The 16004-nt window shown below is 40.1% G+C and overlaps 1 protein-coding gene across 1 annotated transcript; it reads left to right on the top strand.

Annotated features, from left to right (window-relative positions):
• Positions 1-396: 396 nt before the first annotated feature.
• Positions 397-1341, top strand: LOC101967350 (olfactory receptor 11L1). Its single transcript, XM_005319495.1, has one exon. The coding sequence runs from the start codon at positions 403-405 to the stop codon at positions 1339-1341; it is 939 nt and encodes a 312-aa protein (XP_005319552.1). The 5' UTR covers positions 397-402.
• The last annotated feature ends 14663 nt before the right edge of the window (positions 1342-16004 follow it).

Raw genomic sequence — 16004 nt, forward strand, 5'->3', positions numbered from 1 at the left:
GACTCAGATTTCTATTGAGTCTTAAAAGCTGAGTTTCAGAAGTTCAGACAATATTAAGTTCAGAGACGCTTCTGCACCATGTCCCCGTTAGGAAGTGTTTGCCTCCCACTGTGAGACTCCCAAAGGTAGATTCATCATTGGTTATGTCAAGGAAAGAGTGGAAAAGAACATAGTAGATGCACTCTCTGTTCATTCTCCAGGGCATGGTTTCTGATTCTTTTACAACTATTAGGGAAATACACCTAGTAGAACAAAATAGAAAATGCATTCCAGGAGGGAAGAGACAGGGCCTTTGAGTTCAGTATTAGAAGGTATTTGTTCCCCTCCAGAAGCGCTGCTCTTTTTTTCAATTGGCTAACATTTCTTTCTTTTTCTCAGATCTGGCACCTGAATCTCACAGATATGGGTAATCTGACCATGATCAAAGAATTTCTTCTTCTGGGATTTGGGAGTCTCCATGGGCTACAATTTTTCCTTTTTGCAATATTTCTGGGAATCTATGTTGTGACCTTGCTAGGGAACATTCTCATCCTTACAGTCATTTCCAGTGACTGCAGCCTCCAAACCCCCATGTACTTCTTTCTGTTTAATTTCTCCTTCCTTGAGATCTGGTATACTACCTCCATTGTCCCTAAGATGCTGCAGACCCTTCTTTCAGGCCCTGAGGTGATTTCTTTTGCAGGTTGTGTGGCCCAGTTTTACTTCTTTGGTTCCATGGCAGTAGTTGAGTGTTTTCTGCTGGCAGCTATGTCTTATGACCGCTACCTTGCTATCTGCAGCCCTCTCCGATACCCCTCCCTCATGAACCTCCACACATGTGTCCTCCTTGCAGGTGGGTCTTGGCTTGGAGGGTTCCTAACTCCTGTGGTCACTGTCACCATGACTTTCCAGCTGCCATTCTGTGCAGCCTATGAGATTGACCATTTCTTCTGTGACTTGGCTCCTGTGCTGAAGCTGGCTTGTTCTGATCCTGAGACAGTGGAAAAAACCACTTTCCTCATGGCCTCCTTTGTCACCATGGTACCCTTCTTGCTCACTGTAGCCTCCTATATACGCATTGTGGCTGCTGTTCTCAGGATCCCATCAGCTGCAGGAAAGCAACGGGCCTTCTCCACCTGTTCCTCCCACCTCATTGTGGTCACTCTGTACTATGGAACCCTGGGAACAGTATATGCCATTCCCACAGCAACCCAGGCCACTGCCTTAAACAAGATCTTCTCTCTACTTTATACAGTGGTCACCCCCATGATCAATCCCATTGTGTATAGCCTGAGAAACAAGGATGTTAAAAAGGCAGTAAGGACACTCCTGAATCGGTGGGCATACTCCAAGGAGACCTAATGGCTCTCATCATTCCTAGGGAGTCCGTTTTCTCAGCAATCTGGATTTCTCTAAAGGATGCCAGAAGCACAGTTCACAATAGCTAGACTGTGGAACCAACCCAGATGCCCTTCAATAGAGGAATGGATTAACAAAATGTGGCATTTATACACCATGGAGTATTACGCAGCACTAAAAAATGATAAAATCGTGGAATTTGCAGGGAAATGGATGGCACTAGAGCAGATTATGCTAAGTGAAGCTAGCCAATCCCTAAAAAACAAATGCCAAATGTCTTCTTTGATATAATGAGAGCAACTAAGAATAGAGCAGGGAGGAAGAGCAGGAGAAAAAGATTAACATTAAACAGAGACATGAGGGCTGGGGATGTGGCTCAAGCGGTAGCGCGCTCGCCTGGCATGCGTGCGGCCCGGGTTCGATCCTCAGCACCACATACCAACAAAGATGTTGTGTCCGCCGAGAACTAAAAAAAAAAATAAAGATTAAAAATTCTCTCTCTCTCTCTCTCTCTCTCTCTCCCCTCTCACTCTCTCTAAAAAAAAAAAAAAAAAAAAAAAAAAAAAAAAAAAAAAAAAAAAAAAAAAAAAAACAGAGACATGAGGTGGGAGGGAAAGGGAGAGAAAAGGGAAATTGCATGGAAATGGAGGGAGACCCTCATTGCTATACAAAATTACATATAAGAGGTGGTGAGGGGAATGGGAAAAAAAAACAAGGAGAGAAATGAATTACAGTAGATAGGGTAGAGAGAGAAGATGGGAGGGGAGGGGAGGGGGGATAGTAGAGGATAGGAAAGGTAGCAGAATACAACAGTTACTAATAGGGCATTATGTAAAAATGTGGATGTGTAACCGATGTGATTCTGCAATCTGTATTTGGGGTAAAAATGGGAGTTCATAACCCACTTGAATCTAATGTATGAAATATGATATGTCAAGAGCTTTGTAATGTTTTGAACAACCAATAAAAAAAATAAAGGATTCCAGGCACAAGGCTGAGGACTAGGTGGTTCCAACCATTGCTGTTCCCTTCTTTGATGGAAATGGCCTGCAAGCAGGAACCACTTATAGTCTAATACTGTTAGGATTTCCTGGTTAGTAAGATTAAGTCTACCAAGATGCATGTGACTCCATCAGTCTAAAACACTCTACAGAAATACCTTTTAGGGGGAAATTAAACAGAACCCCATTGCAGCAACAGCCTCATGCCATAAAGCGTCCTCCTACCTCTTTGTGTATGTGTGTGTGTGTGTGTGTGTGTGTGTGTGTGTTGTGTGCATACATAATAGAAGTATCTGTTGGTGCTGAGGTTTTTGGATTGCATTATATACTTGTGTCCATATACATATTACACACACACACACACACACACACACACACACACACACACACACACACCCCTCTATGTATGCACTTATTTGCAATACCCTATCTATCCTACGTTATGTTTCATTACTTCCTATTGTGCCTTTTTAGCTTCTACCTAGAATTGTCCTTCACTGGGCCTGTCCCCAGGATTCATTCAAATTCTAGTGCCTGCACCTCACCTCCTGTTGTTCCGTAGATCATTGGCCTCTCCACTGATCAAAAGCATCTCTAAAATCCTAGAGCAGCTATTGACTATTCCATTCACTTGAATAGTTACTCAAGTCCCTTGAAAACTGGAGTAACATTGTCCCTAGTCCTCTTAATTCCCCCAGCATGGAGCTGCCCTTAGTGAAGATGCAAAACAATTACTTGTTGATTAAATGAATCAATGACTCATCAAAGCAATGGATGCATGGTGAATAAAGTCACTTTCTCTGCCTACACTGGTCTCTCCTCCCTAGCCCCCACCTCTTGGTCATAGACAGCAACACTTCTCACCAAAGCCAGCTCCAACTGAACCAAACCAACCTTCCTCCTTGCTGTGCCCCCATTCACCCTTCCCACAGTGGACAGATGGATCTTTCTAGAATCCAAACCTAACCTTTCATTATTCCCCAGTGCCCCAAGGATAGAGTTAAAGCTTCTTAGCTTGGCCTCTGGCCATCTCTTCAGCTCACCCTCAACATTCGTCTTCTCCTGTTTTGTGCTCCAGCTATACCAAACTTCCCCAATAGACTTAGAAGCCCTTTAAAGTCCATATCTCCCCTACAGTATCTAGATCAAGAATGGTACAAAAAAGTAGTTGGTCAAATAAGATATCTTGAATTGAATTGTAAGGCAATCATCACCTACATTTCCTCTTTGTTTCCATCTCTTGGCTTCTGGCTTATGAATCCCTTTGGCTTGAGAAAAAAGGTAATCTTGATGGGCTGTCAGTAATGTGTGTGTGTGTGTGTGTGTGTGTGTGTGTGTGTGTGTGTGTGTGTGTGGTTTTGCCTCATTTCACCTGCCCATTCTTTCCAGCTAGAAAGAGATACCAGAAGCATAGACAGACATTCCCCAAACCTCCACTTACAAAATGAGTCAAAGAATGCCAAGCAGTTTGGGAAACACTTACCCAGCTGGCTCTTCCTACTCCCTTCCCGACCACCTACAGAGCTCCCTGTTGTATAGGGTCTAATTGTCTCTAATCTAGTTTTAACTTCTTGTAATTACCCTCAATTATGAAATAGAGCCTGCAGAACACACTCCTTGTGGTTAAGACATGGATCTAGAGTAGAAGTGTAATTACTTTTTAGCCTCTCAGGGGTTCTGCCTAGCCTTCTGTGCAGATGCACGGTGGAAATGCCTCATCTGCTTCATCCATACATGTCCTGTTTCTGTTTTTGTTTTGAGTGCAGTTTTCTCAAATAGGTTGACTAATTTGTCTTCTGTGTCAGCCATTGGGAAATTTTTAAAATACCTACTAGCCGATATCAGCTAAACCTAGAAACCTTCAACAATTTCCTGTCACCCTTAGGAAAAAGTCCAAATGTGCCATGGGCATGAATGTTACCTGTCAAAACATCTGAGGACATGTCACCCTAATCTAGAGCCCATTCATGGCCTAAGAAGATATAAATCTTGCCTATATATCATTTTTTCTCTCTCTTGTTTGATGAATTCCTTTCTAATTTCCTAGTTCCTGAATCCCCACTTGTCACCTCAGAACTTTTACACATGCTATTCTTTTTCTCCTTCCCCATCCCACTTTTCACCTGGTAAATCCTTTGGGTATCATCCTATCATTTCAAGATATGCCCATAGAACACCCTTTTTCATTGTTAAGTTTCTTCCTTCCTTCCTTCTTTCCTTCCTTTCTTTCTTTCTTTCTTTCTTTCTTTCTTTCTTTCCTTCTTTCTTGTTGTTAGGAGGGTTTAACCCAGGGGTACTTAACCTCTGAGCCACATCCCCAGTCACCCCCCCCTTTTTTTAAATTTTGAGACAGGGTCTCACTAAGTTGCTTAGTGCCTCATGTTGCTGAGGCTGACTTTGAACTTGTAATCTTCCTGCCTCAGTCTCCTGAGGTGCTGGGATTACAGGTGCATACCACCATGACTGGTCTCATTTTAAGTTTTTCACAACTTCAATTATATAATTATCTGAATATATTTTTATGTAATCATCTTTACAGAGGTGAGATAAATATATATATATATATATATATATATATATATATATTTCAAGAAGGCAGGATCTGTGTCAGTTTTGTTTGTCTACTATATTCCAAGCACCCAGAAAAGCACTTAACACTGAATAATTGTTCAATAAATACTTGTTAATAAAGGAATGAAAAAAAGCCATCTAAAGCCATTTCATTTACTTGCTAAAGCATCATGTTGGTCTCACTTGAGGTGTGGTTATTTAATCTTGTGGGCCAATTAGTTTCACTTTATTCCCTAAACCACAGTGTATATCAGTATCTCCTGCCGATTATCTCACAAATGTACATAATTCCCCAGGGGAGACGGGTAGAAAGTGTATGGCTCAGTGCAGTCCATCCCTAATAGTAAGAAGCACGCCAAAGTTAATGTCCTGCTCACCATGGTAGTACAGCTTCCCTGCTAAACCCAAAAGGCAACAGTTTTCTATTATTGTGCTTTGGTTGGTATACTTGCCTCTTCAATGTGAATAGATTTCCTCTATTTAGCGAAACATTATGTTAATGATTGGACAGAGTAATTAATAGCAAACCAGATTAAATTTTCATGTCTCTGTACAAGCCAAAGAGAAATTATCCCCATTAACCTGATCAGTACAAACTGTCATACTAGATTAGAAGAGCTGCAGCTTCAATTTGTACCTTAACCCCCACTGTTTTGTCCAGATGGCTTGCTGGTACTTCAGCAGCTGCTCAGGAAAGAGGGAGAGGAAAACTGAAATGGGCAAGTCTGGGAGAAGAAGAGGCAAAATAGGCTTTAGGCCTGATCTAAAGGAAAGTTGCCAGCAGTACCTGCCTTAACATTTCTTTACAGAGCAGCCAGGGTGGGAAGTGGGGAAGGCAGAGTTGTCCTCAGGGCAGTGGCATTGACCATATACAGGTGAAAGGCTAAAATTGTGCTTCAGAGCAGTGTGCATGGAAATAGAACTCCAGAGAGGACCTAGAGACAGAGTCTGACACCTTAGGAAGAGAAGACTGCCAAGAGTTAAGCAGGTATCAGGAACTCAGCCAAGTGAATTGCAGTTGAGGGGGCTTCAGAGGTTAATTGAAGTACAAAGCAAAAATGGAGGTAAAATATATGCAATGTATCCTGGTAGGGTCCCCCAAGATTTCTAAACTTTAACCCAATATGTTTCTTCCTTCTCAAGCTGTACAGGTTTTTCAAGATCACCTTCCATCTTCCATCTCCATGTGATTATAAAAGAGGATTTATTAGATTGGCTCACAAGATCAGAGGCTGGATAGTTCCCCAGTGGCCATCTGCAGGCCAGAGAACTGGAGAAACCAGTAACTGCTCAATTCCAAGAAGCTGGAGTCTCAGAACAAGAGGAACCAATGGCATAGTCCCAATCTGGGACTAGGGGCCTAGAAGCTCCCTAGAGATTTGCTGGTGAGAATTCACATTAGGAGACTAAAGAAGCTGGAGTCTGGGGTCTACAGGTGATGACAGTAGCTATAAACCCACTCACTGAAGAAGAATGGGACTTACATCTTGTTAGGTTTTTCTTTTTCTTCCACTTTTTCTTCCATCCAAGCCACCATTCTATTACAGAGTGCCACCCACATTCAGGGTGGGTCTCACCTTTCTTCCTATATGCCAATAATCTCTGAAAACAGTCTCCTAGACACCAAAACCCTCTTAATCTGAAGCATTTTCTAGGCATCTTTCAATCCAATCAAGTTGACAACCCAGATTAACCATCACATATGGCAAAGGCTATAGTAGTGGTCAAGGCAGGAATTAGGTAGAGGAAATCTGGGGGTTCCAGGAACAGATAGAAACATAGAATTAATGTAAACATTAGAAAGGCCTGTAGAGAGATAACTCAGAATCCTATTCTTTGTGGAGAATAGAATATCAATTGAGGAACCAAAAAAAGAGTAGACTCTATAAGAAACTTATAGGAAACTAAATAGGACCCCAATTAATGTCATGGGATGACAGTCAGAATAGGCATGGATTTCAAATATGTCCCTGTGTCAGACTAGTATTGTTCCAAGAGCCTAAAACAGAGCTGAACCCACAGGGATTGTTGAGTAGTGCCATGCATGACCAAAATTGCAAAAATGATTTGTCAATTCACTTCTTAGTGAATAAGCCACTCATACAGTTTCTTCAGTGTTTCATAATATCTTTTCTACTAGCTGGACTGATTGCCTTTGAGAGGTGAATTCTACATGAACCGTATCACGTTAACAAAATGGCACAACTCCATGATCTCATCTGTAGTTGGATTCTACACCCATTTTGAGGTCTCTGGCATGCCAAAATTTGCCTCGAACATTCTAGCACTTTTGTTTCTTGAGCATACTAGAAAAAACATTTTTCATTCTTGTTACTATTCTTTTCAAAAACACCATGTTTTGTTGAGCTTCTCTTGAAAGTTCAAAATAAATGTCAACCTTCTCTGTTTTCATTTGTCACTCAAAATGTATTGACATCTTTACAGAAACTTTGCTTCTGTTTAGTGTTTTTTTCCAGAACAAATTAGCTTCTTCATCCAAATTGGGTTCTTCAGCCATAATTCTTACATTTTCAATACATAAAAACAATGAAAGAAGCAAATCTCTGAACTTTTTAATATTTCCATAGGTCCCATGGATGACTAGGTGATCAATTCATACATCATCATGGACACCTTCATTAAATCTTTTGTGGCAGTCCCAAGTCTTGCTCTTGATATCATTCATCTCCTCATAAACATCTGTTAACATCTAAATATCTCACTTGCAAATTCATTTCACACAATATTTGACATTTGATCCCTTAAACAATAACTGCTCATTTTTGCAGTAACATAAAAATAATATGAATTTCACCACCAACGCTAGGTAGTTCCAGAATGATTAGTTGACTTTGAAAGTTTTGTTCCTGAAAATTAAAGCCTGTTGCCAGTTTGGCCTTGGTCATGGTTCCAAATGTTGAGTAACAACTTCCCCTTGGGCAAAGTAGATGTAACCACAAGGACGATTATTTTAGAAATTAGACCACTTATTTTGTTCTTTCTCTTTCATATATTTTGTAATCATCATCTCAACCAGGGCTAACTGAAGGTCAGTGCCACATGGACTTGAAGGGAAAATAAATAAGGCTTGGGAGGGTCCATCAAATTGTTTCATGAACCTATTAGAGCACCTTAGAATATTTTTAATTTTATCTCTTGAGTAATTATATTATTTGGTAGTGATTAATAGATAGCAGGCTCTGAAGTTAGATTTGGAACATTATCAAACCATTCACTAACCTGGCCCATTAAGTAGCTTACTTTCTCTGAGCTGCAGTCTCCTTATCTACTCAACAGAAATAACATTCACCTGCAAAGTTCGCAAAAATTAACTGATATAATACATGCAAAACAATTAGCTTGGTATCTGGCACATATTGAGCTATTAATTGATGGCAAGACAAATCTGACTTAGTCAAAGGTCAAGATGCCATTCAAAACATAACACAAAACCTCTGTGAACATTGACTCTTCTTATTCAAAAACTTGCATCAGAGAGTAATGTCAGAAATGATATTCCAGTCTGGCCACACTTTAAGTTCAGGCTTGGAGTCTCTTAGGCTTGTGGGATGTATTTCTGTTTCCTTGGGACATGACCCTACACCTATTACTCCTGAGCTGGAGATACTATGGACTTTTACCTTCCTCAGTAAATAGGACTTGGCTCTCAATTTTCTTCAGCCATCCCTATTGCTAGACAAGGACTGAAAGTTTCCATTAATCCTCTAGATCTCTGTGAACCCAGGCTGATTTTATTCAAATTAATTTTCTTCTCAAAGTGTTGATTAATTGAGGCATTATTATCTGCTATTGTTACTTCCAAATAGAAAACAATGAACTCTACTTCCAAATAGATGGCTTAGCAGCATCCATATCAATAAACAGGTAAGTATGATCACTAAATGATTATACTTTCACAAGTAAATGAAACCTGAATTTCAAAGCCTGTAATCTTGTTTAAAGTATTAGTTTACCAAACACACTTTTTTTTTTGTAGCTGGCAAAATGGTAAACTCCAAAGCCTACTCTATAAATAAGGCAGTCCCTTGGGGCTGGGGTTGTGGCTCAGTGGTAGATTGTTCTTCTCACATGTGTGAGACACTGGGTTTGATCCTCAGCACAACATAAAAATAAATAAAATAAAGGTATAAAAAATAAGGCAGTCCTGTATCCTGAACCAAGAAAGTTCAAATTAAGAGGTTTACTTTATCTATATTAACCCTAACTACAATGATATGTCACTTATCTAATGGTCCTCTTCCTGGAAGCCATAATTGTCTACTATTGACAGAGCTAAAAACTAAGAATTACTCTTTAAAAACCTTGGGGCAGTCAAAATAGATGATACAAAAACTATGTACCAAAACTCATGCAGAGTACTTATAGAAAAACCCCCTGAGGCTGTCAATCCTGCTTTATACACGATTGTAACTCAGCTTGGTTTCTGAGCCTAAGGTAGAACAGAAAATGTCAAAGGAAGAGTCACGAACAATGTTATCAGCAAGTGAAGACTTTAAGAAAAAAGACAGGAGACTTCTTTAATAATAGACAGCCTGGGGGCTATTAGTGGATAATTAAATAATCTGATACATTACAAGATAGCGCCTTAGGACACCCCTAACATTCCATCCCAACCCATGATTACTGTCTATAAAGATGGCGTAAAATCAGCCTGAAAAGGGCAAATTGTGTCAGCTACACTTGGCATAAAAAGACAGATCTATGCATTTGAAACAATTGGCTACTGCAGGTGATGTTTCTTCTGTTTAGTCCATATACTTGAAAACATTGCTTTCCTGGCCAATGCCAAACAGATCAGGTGTTATGATATCTGCCAACCAAGCAATGTCACACTGGGTTCTGCCAGCTTGGCATCAATGAACAGATAAGAGTTTTTGATGAGTACATGGTTTGTATATACAAAAAGCAGATGGTAGTAAAATGTCTGTGAACCATTTTCTTTCCCCTCCTTGTGATGGCACACACATGGATATTGGTAGTCTCAGTGGTGTCTGCATTATTTCCAACATTCAGTTACTGGGATGGCTGTTCTACTCTCTCTCTCTCTCTCTCTCTCTCTCTCTCTCTCTCTCTCTCTCTCTCTCTCTCTCTCTCTCTCATGTGTGTGTGTGTGTGTGTGTGTGTGTGTGTGTGTGTGTGTAGGGGATTGTTGTCAAAGGATGAGCCCTGAGACTGGGAAGTTTATGGAGGCTTCCCTCTAGACAAAATAAAAGATGCTCTGGGCAAACCATTTTGCCATAGCTCCTTCCAGAAGAAATGTGTTCCAGCAAGAAAGGGAGGTGTTGGCAAGGAAAAGTTATTTTTCCAGGTTTCTAATGAATTCAGGGAATTTCCTCTCACCTGGCTACCAATAATAAACATAACTTGGGCTGGGGAGAAGTACAAAATAATGACCTCCCTAGGAGCTGTTATGCACTTACTTTTAATAACTCCCCCTGAGCCCATCTCCCAGTGAAGTTCTTTGTAATTAAAATGCCTTCTTTAACTATGTCAGGTATAACCAATTAAACCATCTACTCTATAGTGAATGAGGGGCCAATTCTTTAATCCCAATAATTAGTATTCAAAAATGGGAAGCAATATGACGAAAGAAGCAGGCCATTGGTTATAAGAAAAGGAGCTACTTACAAACCTGGCTGAGAGGTGCAGAGATAGCTTTTATATAACAGCACTGTGTATGTATTTGTGTGTGCATTTAAAAAAATTTTTTTCAAAGTTTGTAGTTGGGCACAATACCTTTATTTTGTTTATTTATTTTTATGTAGTGCTGAAGAAGGAACCTAGTGCCTCACATATGCTAGGCAAGTGCTCTACCCCTTGTATGAAGACATTTACGTGAAAGATGGTGTGTGTGTGTGTGCGCGCGTGTGTGCATATTTGTATCTATATATCTATATACCTATCTAGATAGATAGATATTTGCATATATTAGGGTAATGTGTGTCTCTGTGTGAAAGGGTTATTTATATTTGGGCCATTTAATAGAGACACAGAGTCCAATATACTTTAAGCTAGCTCCTAAGGGCATCCCATATCTAAGCCTAGCCTCTAGTAATTAATGTTTATAAAATGGCCTAAAATCATCCAGAAAATGTTAAATGGTATCAAATTCACTTAACATAAAAAGACAGAGTGGGCTCTCTTTTGATTCTCAGCACCACATGAAAATAAATAAAGTCCATCAACAACTAAAAAAAAAAAAGAAAAAGAAGACAGAAAGTTGTTTATTTGAAACAATTGCAATGAAAAGAACGTGGCCACTTGAAAGCATTCCTCTATTATTTGGTACATGCACTTTTATATAGTGCATCTCCTTCACTGTCAATGGCAAACAGATCAGATGTTACAGTATCTGCCAACCAAAGCATGTCACACTAGGTTCTGCCAGTGTGGATATGGGTCTGTGTGTCATCATCTTGTGTCTCTGGTGTGTGTGTGTATGTGTGTGTGATCATTCAGGTTGGGGTCTGTTTATGCACAGAGGTGTGACAAGCATGAAAGGGCATACATTTTTTAAATGAATCCAATCTAATTGAAGCCCATTTCTTGCCAGCTTCTTGTCTTGACCATCATTCTTCCTGGTTTTTGGATCCAGTGCCCTGTTTTGCCTTCTTCAACAGGGATCCCATGGGTCCAATTTGGCTCAGTTGTAGATTGCTCACATTATCTGACCTTGCCCTTCCATCCAGCCCAGTAGCCCATTGCCCCATCATGCAGTTTCAACTGCATCCTCTTGCCAGAGCTGCCACCTGTTCTTTGGTCCATTCTGGCCAGAACTGCTTCCTTGAAACTGACCTAATGACCCTGCTTAGGCTAAGTTAAGCACTAATCCTGGCAGACCAAGGGTGGGAACAATGTGATAAGGTTGGACCACAGGATTTGCATGGTGTGAACCAGGCTCCCTTGGGGGCAGTAAAAACCAGCATGCATGAAAGGCAGCCTGAAGTGGGGATGGCTAGTTTGAGGTGGAAGGGAAGCTCTCAGGGTCCTTGGTCCAAAGGAAAAGCCAAGTGGAAAATTGAAGTGAGAGCCAAGTATGAAAAGTACTAGTTCACCAGTGAAAGGAAGACTGAACAAAATGCAGAGTTCTCAGGACTATCACTCCAAAGTGAAGTCCTAATGTTATCCTAAGAACCTACCAGCATTTACTGGGCAGTGGGCACATCTCAGCAAACAAGACATCACCTCAGCCCTCAAGAAGCTCACTCTATATTCAAAGAGACCAAGAAGCCAATTTTGTTCACAGTTCTGTATAAGAAGTGCCACAATAGACAAAAGAGAAGCCTTCCTAGAAACATAGAATTAGGCAGGTAAGTAGTGGGGAGGGGAAAGAACATTTAAAGGCTAACCATTTGCCTTCAAGATAAAGTCCAAATCCCTTGGCTTGGAATAAAATGCCTTTCCTGAATTATCTGCAGCTTTATTGGTCTCAGTTGTCACCACCATTGTGCACACACTGTACATCCAGCCACACTGGATTATTTGCAGTAGTTTGGACATGTGTACACTTTTCGACTTTGAAGCCATTGCAGATGACTACTTTGCATGGAATGCCCCCCCAAGTTCCACCCATGAAATCTTATTTATCTTAATTCAGCTGAGATAATATCTCCTCTGAGAAGTCTTCTCTTCTCTTGACGACTATCTCACAGATGAATTTGAGTGTCTAAATGAGTTAGATAGGGGGCTGGGGATGTGGCTCAAGCGGTAGCGCGCTCGCCTAGCATGCGTGCGGCCCGGGTTCGATCCCCAGCAGCACCACATACCAACAATGATGTTGTGTCCGCCAAGAACTAAGAAAAAATAAATAAATGTTAAAATTAAAAAAAAAATGAGTTAGATAGGACTACCATAACAAACCACCACAAAGCGAGCGGCTTTAACCACAGAAATTTATCTTTTCTCCAAGTTCTGAAGACTGGAAGTGTGACATCAAGACAGAGTTGGTCCCATCAATGAAGAATCTGTCCCATGACTCATTCCCAGATTCTGGTGACTTCCTAGCAATCTTTGGCATTGCTTGGCTTCTAGATGAAGCTCCCCAATTTCTGCCTTCAGGTTCATATGGTATTCTTCCTGTCTGCATATGTCTAAATTTCTCTGGTCATATTGAATAAGGACCCACATTAATGACCTCATTTTAACTTCATTACCTCTGTAAAGACCTTATCTCCAAATAAGGTCATAGTTTTAGGTACTGGGCATTAGTACTTCAACATATCTTTCTCTGGGGAATACAGTTCAATTTATAAAAATATCAGTGTTTTCTCAGTGCTTCTGTGGGACCTTACAGTTCTCATAGTATTAATCAATTTAATTATAATGGTATGCCTAATTGCTTATCTGTTTCATCAGGCTATGAGCTCTAGAAAGCAAGGATTATGATTTATACCTTGTTGTATCTGTAGTATTTGAAACAAAATCAAGAACATAGTAGGCATTCAGAACATATTTGTCACAGTGTAAGTGTCACTCCTTTGAGCAGAGACCAATCTTTTCACATGTGCTCTGGACCTTGGACCTTATGGGCACTGGAGGGACCATATCTCTACAGTCTCCTGCATCTTCAACTACTCCCTCTCTCCTACCTTAAAATGTATTGTAATATTTTACATGGTAAAATACATCTTCCCCTAAGCTTTCTTTCTGTTTTAGCTTTAACAAAATATATTTCCTTTGGGAGCAAGATGCCTCCAAAGAATTATCTGTAGATTTTTTTTTCTTTCTTTTTTTACCCTTATTTATTTATTTGTCATTTTCAGTTACACATAGCATTAATAGTCATTTTGACATAACTATAAATGTATGGAATGTAATTTGTTCTAATTCAGTCCCCAATACTTTTAATTTGTTCCTTTGTCTCAATCCAATATTGCTTCTGCATGCACAACTCTACCAAAAGTGCCTTTAGTGAGGTCATCAATATCTTCCAAGTTAGGAGATACAATGGACTCTTCTCTGTTTTCAGCTTACTCTTCCCCTCAACAGCCTCCAACACAATTTACCAGGCTCTCCTTGTTAAAAAATTCTTTTCTCTCTCCTTGCATGGTTTCTCTCCTGTCTATCCTCTCCTCAATTGCTGGCCATTCTTTATCTAAATAACCTCTAAATGAAGTTCCCATGGCTCCAAACTGGGCTGTCATCTCTTCTCCCTTTAAACTGCTTCTCTTCATGATTTCATCCACTTCATTCTTTTAAATACCACCTACATGTTGATGGCTTCTCAATTTTTATTTCTGGATCAGATATCTCTTTGGAGTTCCCGATCAGTATATTTAACCACCTACTTAGCATCCACTATCATATCAGAGCACTCTCATACAAAATTGTTATCATAATTTTTTCTCTCCTGGAAACCTGGCTCTATTCCAGAGTCCCGCCCCACATATCAGTGAATAGCACGAGCATATATTCAATTCACAAACCAGTAATCAGAAATTTATTATTGATGCTTCCTTCTATCAGTAAGCCCTATCAATTCTGCTTCTGAAGATATCAAGTTCAATTCATTTCTCTTCATCTCCCTCACCACACTTATAATCCACACTATCATCATCTCTCACCAGTGGCACTGCAAGAGTGTACTAGCTGACTTCCCACATCTATTAGCCCCCCACTCCCATCAAAAATCATTCTCCACATAGCAGCCAGAGAGATGTTAAAAAATAACATAGGTCTGGGCTGGGATTGTGGCTCAGTGGTAGAGCACTCGCCTAGCATGGGCGCGACCCGGGTTCAATTCTCAGCACCACATAAAAATAAAGGCATTGCATTGTGTCCATCTAGAAAAAAAGATATTCTCTCTCTCTCTCTCTCTCTCTCTCTCTCTCTCTCTCTCTCTCTCTCTCTCTCTCAAAACAAAAAAAATAACATGGGTCATGTTACTCTACTAAAATCATTCAAGAATTCCAATCTTACTTAACAAAGAAGACCAGCAAAGCACTGCATTTCTTGGTACTTGCCTACTTTCCCAGCCCAGCCTGCAAAATTCTCTCCCTTGATCATTACATTCTAACCCTGCTAGCTATTTCTCTATTCCCCAAACACTCTAAGATCCTTACCACTACAGACCTTGTTCCCTCTGTCAAAACCCCTATCCCAACCCTTCTTATAATCTCTTTGCCTGGCTTACTCCTATCTATCTGTTCTTCAAGTCTCTGTTCAAATGTCCTATATGAAGAGCTTTCTCTGTTATACCCAACACAATCCAAGTTAAGTATGTCTTCCTAGAATCCTTAACCTTTTCTTTATATCACAATATTAATTTATTGAGGGATTGTCAGGATACAGGTGGTAATCAAACCTGAGGAAATATAGTTAAGTGAGGGTAGAAAACATACAATCATTTGACCATTCACTCAAAAACTATTGATTCATTGCCTCCTGTATACCAAGTATTCTCTAGGCACTGGAGACACAGATAATTCCTCAAACTTAGGTCCATGGTGAATCTCATAGAGAATAGGAGAGCATCATTTAGCTCAAAGTATTAGATGGGAGAAAACAGGCAAGACTTTCTGGAGACGATGATGATGGAGCATAATATTAAAAAGGGGAACATTAGCTAGTTGCCATATAAATGTGTGCAGGTTTTCCTGGCATAGGGCAGAAGTAAGGATGCACATAATATGGTAAATTATGAGATGGAGATTATTGGGAGATGAGATTAGAGGAGCAGGAGCAGGGTGATGGAAGGCCTTGAGTCCCACACTGAAGAGCTTGGATTTTAGTGTATGTAGGTGGGTATCATCTGTCCATTGTACACACAGCACTATGTTGGGCACTTGAGGGTACAGCTGTAAATGACTTTCTGCCTCTGTCTGAAGGGTTCACAAACTCATGATAAGATAGGACTTAGGCATAAAAAGTACAGAGCAATTCCTTCTACATGTCAAATGAAGAAATATAAAGTACTCCTCAGGGGAGAAAAAATACAAATAGGACATTCCTAGGAGAAGGTATAGCTTGAGTTGGATCTTAAAGGATCAAACTACCGACATTATGAGCAGTTCTTTAATTCATATATCCCACTAAAAGTTTTGTTAGGTCTTTATATTAAGTTTTGCACATTAA

The sequence above is a fragment of the Ictidomys tridecemlineatus genome, chromosome X, assembly GCF_052094955.1.
Source record: "Ictidomys tridecemlineatus isolate mIctTri1 chromosome X, mIctTri1.hap1, whole genome shotgun sequence".
Lineage (NCBI taxonomy): Eukaryota > Metazoa > Chordata > Mammalia > Rodentia > Sciuridae > Ictidomys > Ictidomys tridecemlineatus.

Excerpts from the sequence above, each read along its gene's own strand:
- LOC101967350 (XM_005319495.1), top strand. The coding sequence starts at position 403 with ATGGGTAATCTGACCATGATCAAAGAATTTCTTCTTCTGGGATTTGGG.